The following is a 22453-nucleotide window of genomic DNA, read 5'->3' as shown; positions in this document are numbered from 1 at the left end:
AATTATAACCATTCACAAATGCCACGGAGAACAGGATGTGGTTCCTCCTACGGTCCCCTCCCCCCCAGCCTTATCACAATTGTGCCTCTTCACGTCATGCCAGCATCAGGTGTATCTGTCACATTCGTTAAGGACAGAGGGACTCTTCGTCTTATTTTCCGAAGCACCCATTTTCCTTCTGAGAGAAATCTCGTAACAAACCTGACTTAAACTGTATCTGAAAGAAATACGTGTTTATCAGTTTATCATACTTTGTCTAATCATGAATGCACTTAACAAAATGCTTGCTGGGGCACATTTTGAAAACTACCGGGGACAAGAATGAAGCCTAAAAGTGAAGTGTGTGTGTGTGTGTGTGTGTGTGTGTTTGCTATACTAGTTAGATTTTTTTTAACTCTTAAGTGAATATCTAGGCATCTAACTAAAGTCATTGTTCTGCCTGGGCTGTAGTTCCATCCTAGGGGGCTTCCCTAGCAGGCAGGAGGTCCTGGGCTCCATTCCAGAGCTACACAGATAAGGTAAACACAATTGCTCTGCCTGTTGTAACTTAGATTTAAGGCTCTGCTCATGAATGATTCCCCTGTGTTCCCCACCACAGATGATGAGGACGAGCTCCTTGCCTGGCTGCAGTTTCCTTCAGAGCAATAGGAAAGTCTTTGCATTACAGAGAGAGCAGAAGCCTGAGACGTTCTTAACCCTTCCTTCCCTGCCTCTTTTGTTTATTGTGTTCTGTGGAAACTAGTGGCTATCATTAATTGTTAGCTAATTTCAGACAGCATGATCATCGGCTTGCTTTATTTTGAAAATCGCAAGTAAAAACTGCGGAAGGGAGGCAACCGTTTATTAAACATTGTGTATGATACTAGGACAGCGAGAAGATCTTAAAATCTCTTTATAAATCTGACCGCGTGGGATTTTTGTACAAATGTTTCTCTTCCTGTTACCAAGTGTCTGAAAGAGAACCAAAAGCCTCAAATCCCTTCCTACATTAACAATCCAGTACCCTGTGATCAAATCTATAAATATTTCCATTGAGAGTATTAAACTCGCCGCTGTCACATTTAAAGAAACTAACCCATTATATAGGAGCCAAACCATCTTCTGTCGACAAAACTGCAGACGGCTTGCGTTGTAGTGACCTGGTCTCTGTCACTTGGGAAAGTATTTTTCCCCGTTTTCTCATTAGAAAGAACTTTAAGCCACTGTGAATTGGTGTGTATATGTAGGATTTGGAACGCACCTGAAGAACTTGGGGACTATGACTCTCTAAGTGCATTTGTTGGTTTGTCTTACAGTTTAATGGGTTTGGGTGTATTGCACTTTTTAAATTTAAAGGTCGTACACCAAGTACCGGGCTTCATTTAGAACAGTTCACTTCTGTCGTTCGTATTCTTAAAGAACTTTCAACACAAGTCAGCACTAACCTAGCAACAGGAGAAACTCTGCATGCTGGGAGGAAGCGGCCCCAAGACGTGGAGTGTGTGTGTGTCTTAAGTTGTCCTATTTCAGATTTGAGTCTCAAAGTCATCACACCGTGCTTTTGTTGTCCTTCTGCTTGTTCTTGCCACCTTTAACCCCGAGCATCCAGAGTCACTTAAGGCTTCCTACTACCGCCTGGAGGGACCGAGGTCCCTACTCAGGTGCAGCAGGTTTGGGTCCACAGTACTGCGGGTGAGCAGTCGCCCACCATAGAGGCCTGGGGACTGGCCGCGACTTCAGGAGGTGTCAACCGGGCAGGCCGCCCGGCAAACTACGGGCTTTGTTCAGTCACGAGCCAGGCCCTCGTTGTCAGAGAAGCCAATTAGGATCCCCGCTGGGGATCATCTGATCTCTCGTCCCACTCCAGGAGGGGCTCAGAAAGGGCGGGACCGGTGGGCCCGCTCCCGGGAACTGGGCGGCCAGCCTCGCGTCGGGAGGCCGGGCTCGGCAGCCAAGGCCCGCCCCGCCCGGCCTCGCCAGGCCCCGCCCCGCATGCCCAAACCCCGCCCCCCCGGGGGCTCCCCGGGCGCGCGCCGCCCCGCCATGTCCGCGCGCCACGCCCCCCTGCTCGCCGGCCGCGTGCGGAGCCGCGCGCCCCGGAGGTTCCCGGACCGTGGCGGCGGGCGGCGGTGGCGGAGCAGCCCTGCGCGGGCCATGTCTTCTCCGGCCGTGGCGAGGGCGTCCCCGGGCGGGAATCGGGAGGCGGCCGGAGGACCGCGGAGCCGGAACGGGCCGTGGGAAGTGGGCGGCGGCGGCGGCGGCGGCGAGCGGCTGGAGCGCGCGGGCGCGGAGCCGGGACGCTGGGAGCTGCTGCTCCGCCGGGGCGAGCTGCTGGCGCTGGGCGGCCACCTGAAGGGAGCGCTGGAGGCGTTCGCGGCCGCGCTCCGCCGCGGGGCCCCGGCCAGGCCCGAGCGCCTCGGGTCGCTAGTGGACTGCTTGGTGTTCAGCTACCGGCTCCGCCACGGGCTGCGCTGGAGCGCGACTCCCGCGGCGGGCGCGGCCGGGCTGCTCAGCTGCCTGGGCTGCCGGGGCTTCCTGAGCGAGCCGGTGACCGTGCCGTGCGGCCACAGCTACTGCCGCCGTTGCCTGCGAAGGGAACTACGCGCCCGCTGCCGCCTGTGCCGGGACCGCCTGCCGCCCGCAGCCAACGCCGAGGGGACCCCGCGGCCGCCGCCCCTGGCCGCCGCCATCGCCGACTTCCGAACCAGTGTCGTGCTCAACCACCTGGCGGAGAAGTGGTTCCCGGGCCAGCGCGAACGCGCGCGGGCGGCCGGCCGCCTTGGGGAGCTGCTCCATCAAGGGCGCTACCGAGAGGCCCTGGCGGCCGCCTGCGACGCCCTGCGAGCAGGTGACGCGGGGCTGCGGTGCGGGGCCGGGCGAGCGGGGATCGCGGGTGTGGGAGGGGGCGGCGCCCCGGGGTGCTTCGGTCACGGTGGGGATCGCCTGGGAGCCGCAAGTGACGCGGCGCGGGGAGGGGCGCGGACGCGAGTTTCTTTCGTGCGCGCGCGCCGAGTGGGGACCCGGGCCGCGGAGCCTGGGCGCGGGGTGGACGGGTGGGTAGGGGCCGCGGGCTTCCCGCTGCGCGGTGTCCGGGAACCCCAGCCGGGGTGGGGCAGGCATCGCCCGGACGAGGCGGGGCTCGGGGGGTACCGCGTTTACCTTGGTATAACACTAAAGTCACTGGGGCAATTGGAAGCCGCGGGAGGGCAGAATTGCATAAGCTGGGTGGGGGGGCGTTGTGTAACGGGTGACGTTCGGTGGGCGTGGCAGGAGCTCGGCGCGGGCACCGGCACCCAGAGGCCCAGCGGAGGCCGGGCCCGGAGTTAGTGGCCGGCTGCCCCTGAGGTGGTCAGTCAACTTTTACCTGAAGCGTCTGCACGATCGCTTGCTCCTGGAACTGCCGCCACCTGCCTATCTCAGATCCAGCTTCCATAGACTCTGGGTGTGCTCCCACGTACCCCTGGTGTTGGTGGAGAGGTAGCCTCCCATCAGGAGTTTGCCTTACTCACAAGTAGACCTGTGAAGGGAAGCTTTGTCGGTCTTTTGTTTATATTTTCGTCTCTAAGAAGCAGTAGCTTTGTCCGGTCTCCTGGTTAACGTTTTTCTTAAGATGGTTTTAGGCTGCGAAAAAGGGTCATGCAAACTTAGTAAAACCAAAAGTTCCCCTTTAAATATTTGAATTCGTTTATTCTCTACCGGACCGGGGTGGGAGGGGGCGGTTGTGGAGACTTACCCCCTGGGTATTTTACATCAGGGGACCTTATCTAGAAAAGCACACAGAGATAAACATCCAGAGACACCTTTGAGTAGGCACCCCTTGTGGGGGTCGTGTCAGTAAAGACATCTAGTAGCCCTTCCAAGGATGTTGTTAAACAGTTCCTAGACTCACAGCCTCCTACATGAAAGACCGATCAGGCCTAAATGTTAACAGTGCCGTCGTTGGTCACCTGCTGATGGGCATGCTTTGTGTCTGTTGCCAGATAGGAGAAATTACTTATGAGAATAGTCACCAGGAAATCGGTGACACTGGAAATAGGAACTGATTTTAGGTTTTAGGTAAGTTATAAACCTTGTAACAGGAAGTATAATTTTTGTGAGTCTTTTATTCCTATGGAGCAGGTGACAGTAGCTTCAGTCATACCCCTGGAGCTCAGAGCACAGATGGGGCACGGTTTCATTTTCTTCCAGTATCTTCATGAGGAGTAGGCGCTAATAAACTAGAATGATAAACCCAGAACAAAAGAAAGCTCTGGAAGCTACAGTCTGGTGGGGATGACTCTAGCCAGCTGGGTGAATAAAGTCGAGTGGGGAAGCTGGCCTCACCTGTCCCAATCATCAGTAACAGGCTGTGGTCTGACCTTAATGAGGAGGCAGAACTAGGACAGGTGACTCGTCCACAGTCACCTTGGTGGTGGGTCTGAGCCGCCTATACAAGCCACCACCCATCTCTATAGTTCCTCTAAAGGAAATTTTAATGTATATTTCCAGTGAAGGGTTTTTGTTATCTGTATGTAACTGAGAATGAAATTTGAAGCAATATTTGCCTCTAGCATCTGAGGTAGTTATTTGATCTAAGTTAATTCAGGTCCTATGATGGGAGAATAGTAAGTACATTTCCTAAGTAGGGACTAACTTACCATCCTGTGCCCAGTATTGATTCTAGGGCTTAGACCAGGATATTATCTTTAATAGAAAAAGCTGTGAATGCCGAACTCTTGTTCCCAAATTTCACACTGCATGTAAGATTGCCCACAAGCTATGTAACCACACTTTTGCAGGACTAGAACTCAGGTCTCTTGCCTTTTGCTTTCTTAGCTTATTGGCTTATTAATTTTTTTTCTTATTTGTAGCTTGTCAAAAATCAGTAATTCTACACCGGCATATATATCTCAATAGTACTAAGGAGAATAGTAACTTGTATCTTTTGAATTCTTTGTGTGAGATAAAGGGAAAACAGACAAAATGTATTTTAGTTGGTAGATGGCAAATTTGTAGGTTTCATAATTTATGGGCATTAATAAGAGTGGGCGTATAGCTCGAGGTAGCTGCTTGCCTGGCATGTGGAATACATTGCTGTGCATTCCTGTCCTGCAAAACAAACAGCCCACCACAGTTTGTAAGCTACTAGCCTCGCAAATCTGCCCGGACAGTTTGTCAGAGTTGACTTTTTTGGAGTTGGTGAGGTAGCTAGGTAAACATTTGAAGTGCATTTATAATTGTCCAACTGTAGTTATTAATGGTACTGTCAACATTGATAATAAAAAAATCCCTTGCTGTAATTTTTCATGTTTCTTAAAATGACACAGATACTATTAGGGGAAAAAAATCAGTCTGCAGTTGGCCCACACACTACCAAACTTCTCCCCGTCGACAGAAAAAGAAAGCTTGGAAACCCTTGCCAAAATCAGAAGTCCCATTGAGATTACATAAGGTTCTGTTGCGTTGAAATATATTTAGATAACATTTAATCCATTGATCTTTTGGTATTAACTCTCAGATGTTTCATAACTTTCTTCTTAGTATTCAGGGAGCTTATGTAAAAGTCTTTCCTGCACTGAGTCTTTATACTCAAGTCTTTTGAACTGATCCCACTTGGAGCGCTGCTGCCTTTTTATACTGGGTTTTTACACTGGCCTCCCCCCTGTCCTGTGTTCCCCACTTTCCAAAAGAAAGTAACAGAGCAGTGTAATGGACAATTTGAACTGTCTTTTAAAAAGTTGTGTGTGTGTGTGTGTGTGTGCGTTTTTATTTAGCTTGTTTAAGGAAAGGGGACTTTTTGAGCTTTTTGGTGTTTTCATCCATTTACTTTATTGTGTGTGCACACATGGATGCCGTGGTGTGCATGTGGAATTTTCATCCATTTACTTTATTGTGTGTGCACACATGGATGCCGTGGTGTGCATGTGGAATTTTCGTTTATTTACTTTATTGTGTGTGCACACATGGATGCCATGGTGTGCATGTGGAAGTTAGAGGACAACTTGTGGGACTCGCCTCTCTCCTTCCGTGCTGAGCCTGGGTCTGGCTTGGCAGCAAAGCCTTTACAAGATGAGCTGTTTCACCTGCCCAGACTTCTGTCTTTAGTATTAATTATATAGTTCTTGACTGTCGGTAGCTTTATCTGTATAAGTGGGTCCTACAGAGAACCTTCCGAGGGAAGTTGAGGCCTCTAAAGCTAATGATGTTTTATGGCTCGCGACCAAGTTCTGCACGCTGGAAGCAGGCTACCTGACAGAGTCCCCGTACAGCCTCTACATGCTGTGTGACCCGGTGTGTGGCCTGACCTCTCTGTGCTCTGGTTTCCTTGTCTAAAGCATGAGCCGCTGTGAGAATTAACTGAGTGGAAACACGTGAGCTGCTTCAAAAAGTGCTGCAGACAGTAAATTCCCAGAAAACCATAGATAGTTTGACAACATGAGTGCTTTGTTATGCTTGGGTGAACTAGATGAAACTGAAACCTAAGCCTGTGGTTTCAAGCTCAATTCCAGTTTCTGTATACATTATTACCAAGGAAAGGTTAGATCCTGATTGTAGATTGTATGTGTCAGTTAGGAGCAGCTGCGCTATCAGTTTGAGGGGAAGATACTACAGAGATTCAGTTATAAAAAGATTGGTCAAATCAAATACATTCCGAGTATGTTTAAAGAGAATGTTAAGGGGTTTTGCAGTCTTGACAATTCAGCTAGTTTAAAATGTATTTATATCCTCACCGTACAAAGAACCTATCACGGTCAGATATGTGCATTTCATAACTCACAGAATATCTTCATTTCCATCATCTTAGCTGAACCCCACAAAATCCATGCCACTGGGAAGGAAAGCATCTAGCTAACAGGCTGGGGAACCAGAGCCCGAGTTTTAGATGGCTTATAGTCAGGTAAGAACTGAACAGAAAGGAGGTGACTTGGCTCTGAAAATGGAGTAGATTAAAGCATTGGCATATAAGGAATATTAACTCTTCTTGTTGTTCATTCAACAAGTGTTGACTGAGCGTCTTTGATGTGTCAGGAACATATACTATATGTTTTAGGTTCTGCAAATAAGGTAAAGAACAAGATAAAGCCCCTGCCATTATTGTTTTTAATTGTAGCAAAGTAATATGTATTCAAAATATTCAAGAATTGAACTTCTTAATTATTAAATTCTAATGAACTGATACTCCAGTAATTTAGTTAATGGAGGGCTTGAAAGGTCTGTACAGTGTAGTGTCACTAAGAAGCCTGATTATAGTCGCAGTCTCTTTGTTGAAGAAGATGGAAAACCCTGGTCCTATAAATATCTTTGGAGTGTCCTGTTTTAAATAGTACTCTCCATACTTTGCCTGTCTTTTATTCATGAAACAGCAGAGTATACTGAAACGTTGTTGCCTTGGATTGAGAGTTATTTGTACCGTAACTTTTTGTCAAAATTGGTTCTATTTCATTTAAAATAGAATTATTTTAGAGATTGGTTATTTTTTAAATTGTCTATGTGTGTTTGTGCACACACAGAGGCATGTATCTGTTACATGCATCAGTGTGTACCAGTGCCTTCAGAAGAGATGTCAGGTGCTCTAGAACCGGAGCCACAGGCAACTATGAGCTGCCCGGTATGGGTGCTGGACTCGAACCTGGATCCTCTGCAAAAGCAGCAAAGTGCGCTTCTTAACTGCTGAGCCGTCTCTTGGTCCTCCTCAAGTAACGCTTCAGATAACATTGTATAGCTATATCCCGTTTATTTTATTGTGAGGTATTTTCAGAATTGGAATTCAGTTGTCGCAGATTAATTCCCTCGGAGTACTCGAATGTGCGAGGCAGCAGCGTTCTTTAACTTGTCTTTTCCCCAACTCTCGCGCGACAGCTGGTCCAGTCTACATTACTGATCCCTAGAGACGTTTCTCATCTAGTCCACAATTTACGTGGGTAAATGACAAGGTGGAATATCCTTTTCTAAAACACTCATGGAGAGTTAACCCACTGCTTTTGTGACATTCTGAAATCTCTGCAGTGTCGTTACTGCTTGAGTACTTGTGTGCCAGACCCATCTAGGCTATTTTTCTTTCCTTCATATGTTATTTTATTCAGATTTTGAGATATGATTTAAATTTTGGGGATTTTGTTTTGTTTGAGACAGGCTTTCTCTGTGTAACAGCCCTGGCTGTCCTGGAACTCACATGTATATATGTATACTATGCTGGCCTTGAACTCCCAGAGATCCTCCTGCCTCTGCCTCCTGAGTGCTGCCCCCACCATGCCCTCCAGTGTAACTATTTTATAGAGAAGCACTTTCTAGGTGGGGAAACGCAGAATCCAAGAGATAAGCTGTCTGACGGCAATCTGACCCCTCATCTTGGGATCCACACTCAGTTGGGATCTTTCTCCTGTGACTACTCAAAGAGTGATAGAAAAGTTTATATTTTTTGTTAATCATTGGCTATTTTGATAGTTTGATATATCAATAAGAAAGAGAAATATTAAGGCCATCATTGAGGACATGTTGTGCATACATAGAATGTAGAAACTTAATGGTGGGTGTCCTGTATCACATACGGGTGTGTCTTTAGCCCGTTTCGTCCTATTTTGTGTCCATGCCTAAGTGAAGTAGCCTACACAGCTAGGTGATATTTAAATTCTACTGGATTGCCATCAGAATGCAGATCTCTTTTTTTATTGAAATGTCCAATTTAATGTGGCATAAGGTGTTGAGGGTAGGGCATTATCTTCCCATTATATGACTTTATGAATCTTTACCTCAAAATATACCAATAAATATGATAGGTAAAACTGACTCAGAGTTTTATCTGTGCTCCTTGAAAATAATCTCCTTTGTTCTCCTTGAAAAATAATCTCAACACTAGTTTAATCCACAGGTGAAAATGTATAGATAGGGACTGGCCAGTGGGCCCAGCTGTGATTTATTGAAAAATTTCAGAAATCTTAGGACAAAGTAGCATGCTTAGATTTTGAACTGTTTGTTTAATTAGAGTTTTGAAATCATTGAAACCTTTTATAGACTATATACTTTGGAGGTAAATAGTTTGATCTATCTAGGGATAGATGTAACCAGTAAGTTTTCTCAAAATGGTAATAAAATGAATCACTGCTAAGCATATTTTCTGACTACCAGAATGTGCATAACCTTTCCAACTTGAATGTTTTCTATCAAGCACTCCGAAATGATACATTCATGAGAGATTTCTTTCCATATAATAGATAATATATTAAAAATATTTATTCCATAATACAGCTGATCTGTACAGTTCACCCATCCCAAGCCGTCTGAAATTGTTAAGAATAGTGGCACTTTCTATAAAACCCACAGATGGGGCTGGGAAAATGAATTGATATGTATGGTGCTTGCTGCACAAGGATGGAGGCCTGAGTTCTGTGCCCGGCACCCGTGGAGAAAGCTGAGCAGATTAGTTTATACCTGTAGTCCCAAGGCTGGGGAGGAAGAAGGAAACTCCTTAGTTCTTGCTGACTAGCCAGTCTAGCTGATTTGGTAAGCTCCAGGTTCAGTGAGAGATTGTTAAAACTCAGACACGTGGATGGATGGGTTGGTGGGGGTGAGGGGTGGATGGTTGGGTGGATGGATGGATGTATGAGTGAATGGTTGGTGGTGGGTGGATGGTTGATGGATGGTTGGCTAGATGAACGGATGATGGGTGGATGGATGGACAGATTTCAGTATTGAGAGGTTATCGGTGTAATCAAACTGGAATCACAGTTTTTGTTTCTGTATGAAACTAGATGTGGGTTTTAAAATTTGTATAAAGAAATGTGGCAATTTGTAAAGCTATTCTTTATAGATTTTCAAAAATAATTCAGACCAATTTAGTCACAGGGGCTGAAATGGCCATTTAATAACATTGCTGGTTTTTGACACACACCCTGAGGTGGCAGGCACTCTCTGTCTTTACTAGTCTCTATATATGGTTTCCATTGTCATGACTCCTATCTTCATTGAAGAAACCCTCTCTGCCTCCATATAGACTCATGCTTATTATAATACATGATCGGGTCACAGCTGACTGGCCTATCTCCTAGGAAGGGTGAGAATTTTCCCTGGACATGCTGCGACGGTGGTGTACCTGGCCCTGCTGTGATGGTGGTATATTTGGCAGTGCGGTGATGGTGGTGTATTTGGCACCATGGGGAATTTAGAGACTGATTAACCTGAAAACCATGTGACTGAGCTGGTGAGAATCCTGGCCGGTGCACAAGTGGATTCCCAAATTCCTACCATGTGACTGCTTAGAACCCTTCATCCATTTCCTGGAGGAGAGAATAGCTGAGTTATGGGTGATGATGGAGACATGTGATCCTTAGCCCGTCAGTGTTGCTGGAACAGCTGGAACAGGAGCTTGTCTGTCACTAGGTCACGAGTTTCCTAGTTGCCCAGAGTACCACCTGCCCCCACTGCCGCCTCCACCCCAGCTTGCTCTCCTTTCTTGGGATGAAGGTTGCAGCCAGTGCACCTCAGTTTTGGTTTTTGATGGTTATTTAGAGGAGATGTGGAGTGAAATGATTGTGTGTGTGTGTTGAGGTAGTTTCTTTCTGTATCATGTAGGCTAACCTTGAACTCATTTAGTATAGGCTGACCTCAAGTTCCCCATCCTGCCTCAACCTCCCCACATGCTGAAGTTAATAACAAGCACTGCCCTTCCCAGCTTAATTCCTAATTTTCTTTATTTTTCAATTTCTTAGTATGCATTTTAGAACTTTTGCAGTATGCCAAAAAAAAAAAAAAACTTTAAGATGGGTTAAAGAAACAACTATAAGATTCTTGCTAATGTTGTGGGTCCCTGAAGACAGACACAACGATGAGGAACCATGGCTAGAGAACTCCTTCAGCCCATGTCGTGCATGGGCAGCTCGTCTAGTTTCTTTAGCTAGCTGTGCAGCAGAGTTTAGCTGTCTGATGACGACAGTACCAAGTGCAAGAGGAAATGAGAACTAGACCAAGGAGTTCAGATGGGTCGGATCTTAGTGTTTCCCATAGGTCACAAAGCCCTTTCGGAGCCGGATCCACAGAGTAAACGTGATGGAGAGGGCACTTATCTCCAAAGGGAGCCACTTTCAAATGCTGTGCGCATACAGTGAAGGACCGCAAGCAGTGTAGCACGGCACGTCTTCCACGTGTCAGTCCTGTGCTAGTTTCTCATTACTAGCAGCGTAGAGGTAAACGGCAAGAACGCTGGGTTGAGAATCTTGAGTCTGGCATTCCCAGCCTGGGCAAGCGACATGTATTACAACTAGGGTCTCGTGCGTGTTGGGCACGTCCTACAGTACCAAGCTTTGCCCCCAGCCCTCTTCCCTTTTTATTTCGACAGGCCTCACCAAGTTACCCAGGCAGGCCTTGAATTTGAGATCATCGTGGTTCTGTTTCCCTAGTAGCCGATATTACAGGCCTGAGCCCCAGGTCCAGTCTCATAAAAGTGCATTTATTTCAGTGGTGGTGCGATGTCTCAGTATGTGCAGTGCAAGTGTGAGGGTTTGAGTTGGAATCTCTAGTAGAAGACTCAGGTAGGAATGGATGCAGCACCGTGTGTCTGTAATCCTAGCATTTCTACAGTGGGAACAAGAGAAACCCTCTCTTTAGGAAGAAGCTGAGAACTTGATGTTTGAACTTGTCCTCTGACCGTCACATGGGTGCTGTGATATGTATACATCTGTTCTGATGCACACAATTTTCTTTTTAAGTTTTAAAAGCTCAGTCATAGGTAATGAAGTAAAGGATATTTGTCATTTGCCCCAGATGACAGCGAGCAGGGGCCAATCCTAATGATATTCTGTAGCAAGGCAGACTCCAGTGGGAAACATCCTGGGAGGATGTTGGAGCTGAGTCATGTTGGATGGAAAAGTCATCCGAAGAAGAGGGCTCCGTAAGGGATAGAATGACAAGGAAGGAAGACTGAGCAAAATGAGGAGTCAGGACAGAGAATGTCATCCACTGAGCAGTCCTCTCTAGTTGGAAATTGAAATGGGGGAGGGGTGATAAGAAGAAAGGCCGCAAGAGGCAGGGCCCCCAGCAACACCTGTGTCTTGTGGATGGTGAAGATGCTAGTGGCAGGAGAACGCTGGCGTTTGTAGTAACCCTGAAGAGAGTCTAGAAGCCTAACTTAGGTCTACGGGCAGAAGGGAGAAGAGAGGCTTGGCAACGCTGAGGATAGCTTTGATTTGGGGAGGCGGCATCAGCTGTATCACTAAGAGAACAGTGAGAGTACTTCTTGATGGCGAGCAAGCTGATTTGAGGATAGCTATAGCAGGTGGACGGAAGTACGATTGTGAAGTTAGGCTGGGAATTTAAGACTGGGGGCACAGACCCTAGAGGTCGATAATGGCAAAGACTAGCTCTGTGCCTGGTCCTGGTGGCAGGAAGCAGCTAGGTTATGTCAGAGTTCAAGACCACCACACCTTTTTATTTATTTATTTTTGGCCAGGTCTCACTATGTAGCCCTAGAATTTAGCAGGTAGAAAAGGCTAGCCTCTAATTCAGGGTCTTCCAGACTCCCAAATGTTGAGGTGACAGGTGTGCCCATGCCAGGCTGTAAGAGCCACAGCAGTTGTCCTCAGTGTGGTTAGCCTGAACTATATCATCCCAATGCCTCACTAAACAGAGTGTATACATAACATGCCAGGCATGTGCTCGGTGCTGTGGGCTCTGCAGTAGGGGACTATGGTGCCTTCGTGATGTCACAGGTGATAAAGCCCTTTGTTTACTCTGGTGTGTGTTCAAGTTAGAGAGCAGGTGCTTCATCATGGTTGACTTTCAGACTTGGGTTGATGGTGAAGATTGCTATTTTTGGTTGGCTTTCTTGAAAGTTTATCTGGAGAGTGAACATTCTGTGTGTTTGAGTATACAAAGGGCCTGGAGTGGTGTGCTTGGCTTCCTTGTAGAATTGAATATGGGACGTGAGCAAGTGGGGTGGGCCCACTCTCTTCAGAAGTGATGGAAGTGTAAACTCACTGGCCACGCTGCTCGAGTCATTTAGAGTAATTATTCCATTAACATTTGACCTACAAGGAGCTGGGCAGTGTTTTAAATTCTGCACTCCTCTCTTAGAGTATACCTCCTCTTACTCGAAGTACACCCAGTTCTTAGGGCTGGGTTTGGGGGCTTAAGCAACTGAGTGTTTGTAGAGAAGATTTGGCCCCTTTTCCACTCTTGTCAGAATGAGGACAGCTTCTGCTCTTGTTTTATAATGGTATTTATGCATCGTGACTAGGAGGGCCTGGCACTGGGTGGCTTCATGGTGGTGGCAAACTAGGGCTAACTGCACTATACATGACTCCAACCAGAACCATGTCTGGCTGGAAAGAGGCTAGCTTATACCCCTCTAGCCCCACCACCGTGTTCCAGTAGTATCTACCATCTGGACCCCATGTGCAAAAACCTCGCCAACTTCCCCAAACTGCCAGTAGCTGGAGACCAAGTGCTCACGGGAGCAGGAGGAAGCCGCTTCACATTCCAGTCCTAGCAGGTGGATGGGAAGATCTGAGTGTGTACCATGTGCCAAGCGTGTGATAACTTGCTGTAAACATGTGGAAGTAGAAGAAGCCCACCAAGGGGTCCAAAGACAGAGTAGGCTGTGCGTCCACTGTGAACCCCTCTAGATGGGTCTGTGCCCGCTGAGATAGCAGGAAGCCCCTGAGCTGTGATGAATTTCCCACTTCCTGGATGCTGAGATTTTGCTACTCGCTCTCTGGCGGTGATGGCCACACAGTCTGTTACCCAGTCAGTGCTGCTGGTGAGCTTCCTCTTTAGGTTGTAAGGTGCCCAGAGGCAGGTGGAGAGTGTAACGGATGGAGCTTGAGCACTCACAGATTCAAACTGTGTGCTAGGACCTCTCTAGTTCTTGGTTGATTCATCACTGGGCTTTTTAAATTTCTGCACAGTTTTGTTCAGAGATCTGTTTTAAGTTATTGCTCTAAGAAGAAACATGGATTTTTTTGTCATGTCCTTTTCAAAGTACTTTTCTCAGGTCTTTCAGAATTGCATGCCCCAAGTTTGGGTCATAGTCGCCCTTTCTTCCAACTCCTCCCAGATCCCCTTCTCCCTCTTTTGTGTCCTTTTTTAATTCTTCCACCCACCAAATGCCGTCATATGGTGCATGGAGTCATGGATGTGTGTGACCTTACACTGGAACATGGTTGACCTACCCTTGGCAGCAGTCTTAAAGAAAATGGGCTCTTGTCTGCCAGCAGTTGCCAAGCTCATCCTCCGCTGGGGAGGGACTTGATGGCCACCTCCTCTCTCCGTGCTGGCTTTGCTCTGGCTTGAGGATATATGGGGCTTGTGCATGCTGTCACCACCATTGTGAGCGCATTTGCGCAGCTACCATTTCTTGTTATTTAGGAAGTATTTCTCATGAAATATTAATTCAAAGTGTTTCACTGGTGTAGAATTGAGGGAACAATATCATTCCAGTTCTCAAGCCTGCTGCAGAAACTTAAAAGTGCCTAATTGAGTTGTTAAAGTGGGGGCTATCTGTAGAAAACATTGGCTTAAAAACTAGCGTAAACCAGGAACGGGCTATCGGGTTTTATTAAATGTATTTTTGGAGGCATTAAGAGACATTGTGTCCTTTTTTGCAACAAATGATTTATTTTATTAACATAAGGTTTTGAAGGCTCAAAATGAATAGTTTTAAAAGAAGGCTCAGCTGAACCTCATCAATAATTTATTAAATTTTTGCTTAGATTTCAGCTGACAGTTTGCCTGTAGAACTTAGTTACAGTATTAGAAGAGGACAGCTAAGTGCTGATTGGATAAGTTTGGTTTCTGAGGCATACGCATAGAGGACAGTGAAGGAAACGGAGGTGACTTCCCGGAGCTCTTGAAACTAGATGTGTGTATTTAGGTAAGAGTCCTCTGTGGCTGGGAATGAAAGATTTGACCACAGCGTAATTCTTTCAGTCCATTCCCTTTAGGGTCAGAACACTTACATCCTCATAAGACAAACCTTGGTCACTTCCCCACGCCTGTGGAACTTTCCTCTGAAGTGGTTTTGTTTGTTTTTATAAACAGTAATTTACAAGTTAAAAATTCAGGGGTGAGGAATATAATTATTTTCACTTATAAAGTCTCAAAAAAGGCAAGTTTTCTAAACTGGCAAAACATGACTTGAAAATCTTTAGAGGGTACTTTTTTTGGGGAAAAAGTAGGTTTCTTTCTTTTCTTTTTGGTTTTTTGAGACAAGGTTTCCTTGTGTAAAATCCCTGGCTATCTTGGATACACTTTGTAAAACTGGCTGGCCTTGAACTCACAGATATCCACTTGCCTCTGCCTCCCAAGTGCTGGGATTAAAGATGTGCCAGCTAAAAGTAGTCTTCATACAAGTAATTTTTGTTCACAAAAACATTTTCAGTATTCCTAATTATAATTCTCACCACTAAAATAATCTTATGATAAGACTTCTCTGTTCAATTTTTGACATAAGAATTGTGTTGCAGGAATGCTATACTTGGTTTATAAACTTTAATTTGGTAGTTATTGGCTTAGGAATCACAAATCATCACTTTTTTTTCTTTTTATTGAGCTCTACATATTTCTCTGCTCCCTTCCCCTTCAACCCTCTCCTACGGTCCCCATGCTTCCAATTTACTCAGGAGATCTTGTCTTTTTCTACTTCTTATGTAGATTATGTCTATGTATGTCTTTCTTACGGTCCTCATTGTTGTCTAGGGTCTCTGGGATTGTGACTTGTAGGCTGTTTTTCTTTGCTTTATGTTTAAAAGCCACTTATGAGTGAGTACATATGATAATTGTCTTTCTGAGTACATGTGATAATTGTCTTTCTGGGTCTGAGTTACCTCACTCAAAATGATGTTTTCTAGCTCCATCTATTTGCCTGCGAAATTCAAAATATCGTTTTTGTTTTTGTTTTTTCTGCTGTGTAGTACCTCATTGTGTAAATGTACCACATTTTCCTTATCCATTCTTCAGTTGAGGGGCATTTAGGTTGTTTCCAGGTTCTGGCTATGACAAACAAAGCTGCTATGAACATAGTTGAGCACATGTCCTTGTGGCATGATTGAGCATCCTTTGTATATATACCCAAAAGTGGTATTCCTGGGCCTTGAGGAAGGTTGTTTCCTAATTTTCTGAGAAATCGCCACGCCACACTGATATCCAAAGGGGCTATACCAGCTTGCATTCCCACCAGCAATGCAGGAGTGTTCCCTTTACCCCACAACCTCTCCAGCATAAGTTGTCATCAGTGTTTTTGATCTTGGCCATTCTTAGAATAATATTTTGAGGATTAGCATAGTAATCTTTCTAAAATAACCAGATCCTTGTGAACTGTTTCTTTCAGAGCCTAGCGACCTGACTCTCAAGATCTACAGAGCAGAGTCCTATGCTGGCCTCCAGGAGTTCAAAGCGGCCATTGAGGATCTAAACGCGGTTCTCTTTCAGCTTCCCAACTGGCCCGAGGTAAAGTGACTTCACATCTGTATGGGTTTCAAAGTGCAGCTCTGAGGGACTTCAGTTAGAGTGACGAGTCTTAACACAACGTGTGGTTGGCCTCAGATGGAATACATAGTTTGGAGCTAAGTCAGTGATGTGTTTGCCAAACAAGCTTAAAGGCCTGAGTTCAAGAAGCCTCAGAACCCGTATGTAAAACCAGGTGTCTTGGCACAGGTTAATAATCCAAGTGCCAGGGAGGCAGAGACAGGCAGAGCCCTGGGGCTCACAAGGTGGCACCTGAAGGGTGCCATTGGTTGACCTTTGGCCTCTGTGCATACCTGCCTACACAAGACCACATATACACAAAAGAAAATCATTTTTGAAAAGAAATATATATCCTCCTAGAAATTTAGTTAAGTATGTTAAGCCAATTTTCTTATCAGGAAAAAAAATAATTCTTAAAAAAAAAACAAAAAGTCTAAAACCTTTCTCAAGTAATTGCAAGCAATTTATGACACAGAAAAATATTATGCATATTTTTAAATAAAAATTTCAACTTGCTGTATTGTAAGATGGATTCAAGCTTGACTCCCCGAGTTTGTGATGAAAAGAGCATGGTACTTGAAGCTGGGAGATTCTGTGAGATGATAGGGTTGCAGTGGGGTGACTGGACAGTGAATTTATACAAGTTGGCTGTGCCTGGGAGGATTTTAGAAGAACCGAGGGAGGTGTATAAGATGTGATCCATTTACCATTCTCCTGAGTTGCTCTCCTGGTCATTGGCACAAGACAAATAGCGGTAAGACTTAAAAAGGACAATCTCTCTGGCATTTTCATTGAAAACAGTGTAATAAGAAGTATAGTTTTCATACTGGAGAGATGGCTCAGTGATTAAGAGCACTGGCAGCTCTTCCAGAGGACCTGGATTTAATTCCCAACATCCATGTGGCAGCCCAGAATTTTCTGTAACTTCAGTTCTGGCTTCCATAGGCACCAGACATGCGTCTGCTACACACCCATACTGTAAGCCGAATTCCATATGCATAAAATAACCCAAAATTATTTTTTGAAAAGAAGTGTGATTCTCTTCACCAATTGAAATGATAGCTAAGAATGGATGTGGACAGTATTTAGCTCCTCTAAAACGCTGTTTAGTTCTCATGATCCTGCGGCTCATAAGATCACTTCCCTCTGACCATGTAAGATGTTTCCAAGCTGCCTGCTGTGGAAGAACCCGCACACTGAATCTTTGCAGAATTCATGTGGTTCCTAGGATTCACCTATTGTAATAGGACTCGAATTCATATAATGGAGAAAAGTAAGATTCTGATGAGTCTGTGTCTATAAGTACTTTCTTAAGACAGACTTAAAGAGAAAGATACATTCCGTAGTTTCCAGCACCCATGGGAGGCAGTTCACACCACCTGTTAACTCTAGTTTTTGGGGATTCAGATGCCCTCTTCTGGCCTCCTCGAGCACCTGTGTACACACACACACACGCATGCACAAATAAAAGATGAATAAGTCTTTACATCAGTAATCTCTCAAGTGGGGATTATCTCTGGTCTTGAGAGACACTGACTGCTATGAACATTGGTTTATTCACTTTGAGGCCTCAGTTTCCCCACTAGCATTTCTTCGGAGTAGCACAGAGGCTTTCCCATGCATTGTCCTTCTCGGTTGCAGAATCCAAATGTCTGAGAATCCTTTGTTTGTTTCCTGAGTGGTTTTGGCCAAGAGTTCCGTGCATAAAGTTTGGTGTGTGTGTGTGCTTTGTTAAAGGTCTACTTCAGGAAGGGGAAGGTTCTGCAGGACGCGGGGTTCCTGGGCGATGCTTTACAGCTCTTCCTCCAGTGCTTAGCCCTTGATGAAGACTTCGCACCCGCAAAGCTACAGGTAGAAAAGGTAATGCAGTGTGTTTGCCAATCGTCTGTCGTCTAAGCCAGGCTGACACCCACAAAGCTCCTTATAAAACAGGGAGACAAGGGATGCAGGGAGGATTTTATCTGAGGAGCAGTGGGACAAGCATGCTTTTATCTTCAGATACTGAGTTCTTGATGAAACCAATGAATTCCATTCACAGATATTTCAGTTTAGTAGCTTAGCTTACTAATACAGATGCTTCCAAATGTAGGTTCAACATCCCTAATTTGAAAATCAAACACCAGAAACTTTGGGGATGGAATGCCGTGCCTTGTGTGAAAAAGTTCGCATGTGACTGATTAGTCACAAGAGCACTGAAAACATGATACAGAGTTACCGCCAATGCGTACAAGGTGCTGATGGACAAGTTTTGTGTTTAGGCTTGTGTCCTATCCCCAAGCTATCTCTCCATAAATACTCCAAAATTGTCCAGTCAGAACCAAGCTGGTAGTCCCTGTTGGGAGGTGTTTCCATTCTCCCCCACTCAGGAATCTCAGGATCTGCCTGTGCCTTTCACTCAGGCCTTTTTCCTCCCGTGGTTGGTGGTCGTGTTGCCCCGTCAGCTTGTTCTGCCTTGATTTTCTCAGCGCTCCGCACATCTCTGCATAGACTGTCCTGTAGAGGCTGACATGGCTGTTATTTTAGTAGACAGTGAGGACTGGAAGGAGTGGAGAGTGAGAGACAAGAGTTCCGTGATCAAATGACTTCAGAAGGAAGACTGGATCAAACTTAGTTAGATGTCATCATGGAAAAAAAAGGCAAAAAAAAAAAATTAGCTCTAGTCGAACTGACACAGCATATGAGAAGAGGGTCTTTGGAAAATTCTTTGAGAAAATCCTTTGATTTAGAGTCTATAGCCATGTGACCTCAGTGCTCACAAAACATGCCACGTCACTTATCCTTTGTGGTGTTAAGAGTGTGGCCTTTCATAAGGATCACCTGGGTCTATGTCAACTACAAGGTGCCCTGAGCCCCATCTCACAGAATCAGCACCCCTGGAACTGGGGAAATAAATTTAACAGGCCGGTGTGGAGAGCTTTGTGTGCCCTGAACTAGGAGAATTTTGAGATTTTTTTTCTCGATCCTCTCCTACCTTAAGAATCCAGCAGCGAGGTATACACATACCTTCTAGCCCAGCATCTTCACAAACCTTGTCCTCTGACCCCATGTCTGTTACCATTAGCTCTTGGTGAGACTACAGACACTTAAGGAGCTTGAACTTGAACCTTGTACCTTCCATGCTGGTGGGCATCCTCCTTGTTGACAACGATAGTCTATAAACCGTGGAGTACTGTGCATATAAAGTAGGTAATGTTCAGTTCAGTGAGAGTTTAGGAGCGGCCACAGCAGTGTGACAGCGCCCACCCCGTCTAGGCTTTTCCCAGCATCCCAGAGCAGTCAGTCCCCACCTCATGCTCCCAAGGAAACTGCCACTGGGATTTCTGTCCCCGCCGGAGAACTCTGCTTATTCTAGAATTTTGTGTGAGGCATGCGATGTGTACTCTGGGTTTCCATTTGCTTACATACTCTATGTGGGAAGTTTTTGTTTTTGACCCACGTGTCCCATTACATGAAGACACCACAGCTTGTGGTTTTCAGTTGGTAGCGGTCTTCATTTGCTTTGTTTCTGTGGTACGTGGTGGTGGTCGCGGTGTTTGTTTTACTGTTTCAAAGCATTTCATTGCAAATACCTGGGAGAGGAGTTGCTGAGTTCTAGGGTAGAGATGTTTAGTGTTTTCTTTTTTTCTAATTAGAAGAACTATAAATGTGTATGTGTATAGATTTTTTTTTGATGTTTTAGTTTTTTATTAGGGCTCACACTGAGTGTGTCACGTGAGAGCTCTTTACCAATGAGCTTCTTCTCCAGGCCCTAGGTGGCTTTCTAGTAAGTGGATATTGAGCATCTACAGACTTGCTCTATTCACACTGTGTTTATTTCCTTACACTGATTTGTGGATAACCAAATTCTGTGTGTTTGAGCGATGGTACACCCAAGAAACCCAACCCTGCTGCACATAGAAATATGAGTTTATAAAACGCCTTTTTCTTTCAGCCAGGCATTCCCTCCATCTTAATAAACCTGTTTATTTATGTGAGTGACTGGCCTATATTGCTCACTGGACCACCCTGAAGATTCTGTCGTGCAGCCAGCTCCATTTAAACTCCTAGCTGTCGCAGGGCAGCTCTTTGCTCCCTAGCAAGTGCCCAGCAGCACAGGCCACCATATGTGTAGCTGGTCAGTGACAGGCTAAGTTCAATGTAAACACGGGCACCTTTAGCGTTTTGTGCTTGAGTCCAGGTTCCTTGGTTCACACACAACACCACAGTAGTCAAGCTCCAACCTGAAAACACACTAGTGTGGACACCTCAGTCTCACTCACTGATAGACTAGTTTCTGCTTCTCATAAAATCCCTTCCCTTTATCATCCTTATGTAAAAAGCCAGCCTTTCCCTTGAGTGCCTTCTGGGCCACTTTATGTCTTCCTTTCTTGCAAAGGTTTGACTCCCCCTCATTTTTTTCTTGAAGTGCTATGATCCCTGCCGAGACATACCTTGGTTTGAGAAACTTTAAAATATGTTTATTTTTCTCCCTGATCACTAAAAATAATGCCTGTTGCTGCAAACACCTTCCAGAATTTGAATAGGTAATTATGTTGTCATTCTTCACCAGATAGCATATGTCTTCTGTTATACCTTTATATTATTTCTTACAGACAGTATATGTCTTCTGTTATACCTTTATATATGTCTTCTGTTATACCTTTATATTATTTCTTACATACAGTATATGTCTTCTGTTATACCTTTATATATGTCTTCTGTTATACCTTTATATTATTTCTTACAGATCTTGTGTGACTTGTTGTCGCCTGACAACTTAAAGGAAGGCCTGAAGGAGTCTTCCTGGAGTTCCCTACCATGTAGTAAAAACAAACCTTTTGGTTTTCCTGCAGTAATGGAAGAGCCTCACTCTCCTGGTGAGCTCAGCCTGAAGCAGGTAAGGGGTGGAAAAGATGACCGTTTGCTCTGTACCCCAGCCTCCTTACAGCTAAGACCCCACTTTCTCATGGTCAAGCACTAAGACCTGCTTAAGCGTGTGTTGCCTATCTAGTTATAGTTACAGGATCCTGTCTGCAGCTGTTGACTTATACTAAAGCTTGGTATGTAAAATGTTTTCTCTTTGCCAACCATTTTAGGTCACTTAACTGTCAGAGAACGGACAGTGTTTTAGAAGACGCAGGTGGCTGTAAATACTTTATCACTGACAGAAGTCATTCCCCTGCCCAGTATTAGAGCTAAAAAGTTTTATTAAATGAGTTAAGATCTCGCTTCCATGTTTCTTTTGGGCAAGAAGAGTAAATGGAGAAGAGCCTTGCCTCACCTTTGTTCATGTGTTCTGTAGACGGAGCGGCCAGAGGGGGCCCCAGAGCCTGTCACAGGGAGTTTAAATCGTGCTCGGTCAGCACAAGCCATCAATACCGCAGCAGTGCCTGCCAGAGAAGATGGTTTAAAACGCGTGTCCTCGGAACCTTTACTGTCCGCTCAGGGAAGAGGTGTCCTGCTGAAAAGGAAGTTGTCTCTCTTAGAGCAGGACATGCTTATTAATGAAGATGGGAGGAACAAGCTGAAGAAGCAAGGTGGTGAGGCTTCCTCTCTGCTCTCCTCCCGGTAAGGTACTGATTCAGGATGGCTGTTGAACCTTTTCCCTAAGTAGTAAAACCCTGTCTGTTTCTTCAATAGAATCTCCCCGTGAAGACTGTGTGTTTTCGTTAGCTTATGGTGACATCCCAGAAGAATTAATAGATGTCTCAGATTTTGAATGTTCTCTCTGTATGAGGTAAGTGTATCACATTTTTTTAAAGATGACTGTATTGATAGAAATGTCATATAGCTAAAGGTAATGTTGTTAAGATAAAGTCGTGATATTGGTTAAAGATCAGAAGGTAGAATCTTACTCCTAGGTTTAGCTTTTTACACCTTTGAGGAAAGAGATCTCTGAATCTCAGATTTCCAAGTGTGGACAGTGAGGCAGTGTTTGCACAGCCTGTACCTCAGTGTAGAGTGAGCCTGGTTGGTCAACTAGGAAAAGAATGTGGGAAATTGTAATGTACTGCATAAGAATACAAATTATGTATTTTATGTATTGTCCTCATAGTAACCA

The 22453-nt window shown here is 45.3% G+C and overlaps 1 protein-coding gene across 3 annotated transcripts in view; it reads left to right on the top strand.

The window, feature by feature from the left end:
* Positions 1-2033: 2033 nt before the first annotated feature.
* Lonrf1 (LON peptidase N-terminal domain and ring finger 1) overlaps positions 2034-22453 on the top strand; it is a 32176-nt gene continuing 11756 nt past the window's right edge. The window contains exons 1-6 of one of the 3 annotated variants that reach the window (XR_007592589.1): positions 2034-2827; positions 16277-16395; positions 18151-18273; positions 21140-21289; positions 21695-21932; positions 22033-22129. Coding sequence is in view for 2 of the 3 variants with exons in the window: in XM_050146743.1 (XP_050002700.1) it covers positions 2134-2827; positions 16277-16395; positions 18151-18273; positions 21140-21289; positions 21695-21932; positions 22033-22129 (1421 nt within the window). In the remaining variant the exon portion in view is untranslated. The remainder of the gene's footprint in view (positions 2828-16276; positions 16396-18150; positions 18274-21139; positions 21290-21694; positions 21933-22032; positions 22130-22453) is intronic. The other 2 variants (XM_050146744.1, XM_050146743.1) reach the window with 2 other exon arrangements.

Source organism: Alexandromys fortis, unplaced genomic scaffold (genome assembly GCF_014885135.2).
Source record: "Alexandromys fortis isolate MF-2015 unplaced genomic scaffold, M_Fortis_MF-2015_v1.1 scaffold_55, whole genome shotgun sequence".
NCBI lineage: Eukaryota > Metazoa > Chordata > Mammalia > Rodentia > Cricetidae > Alexandromys > Alexandromys fortis.
This window is presented reverse-complemented; position numbering and strand designations above follow the sequence as displayed.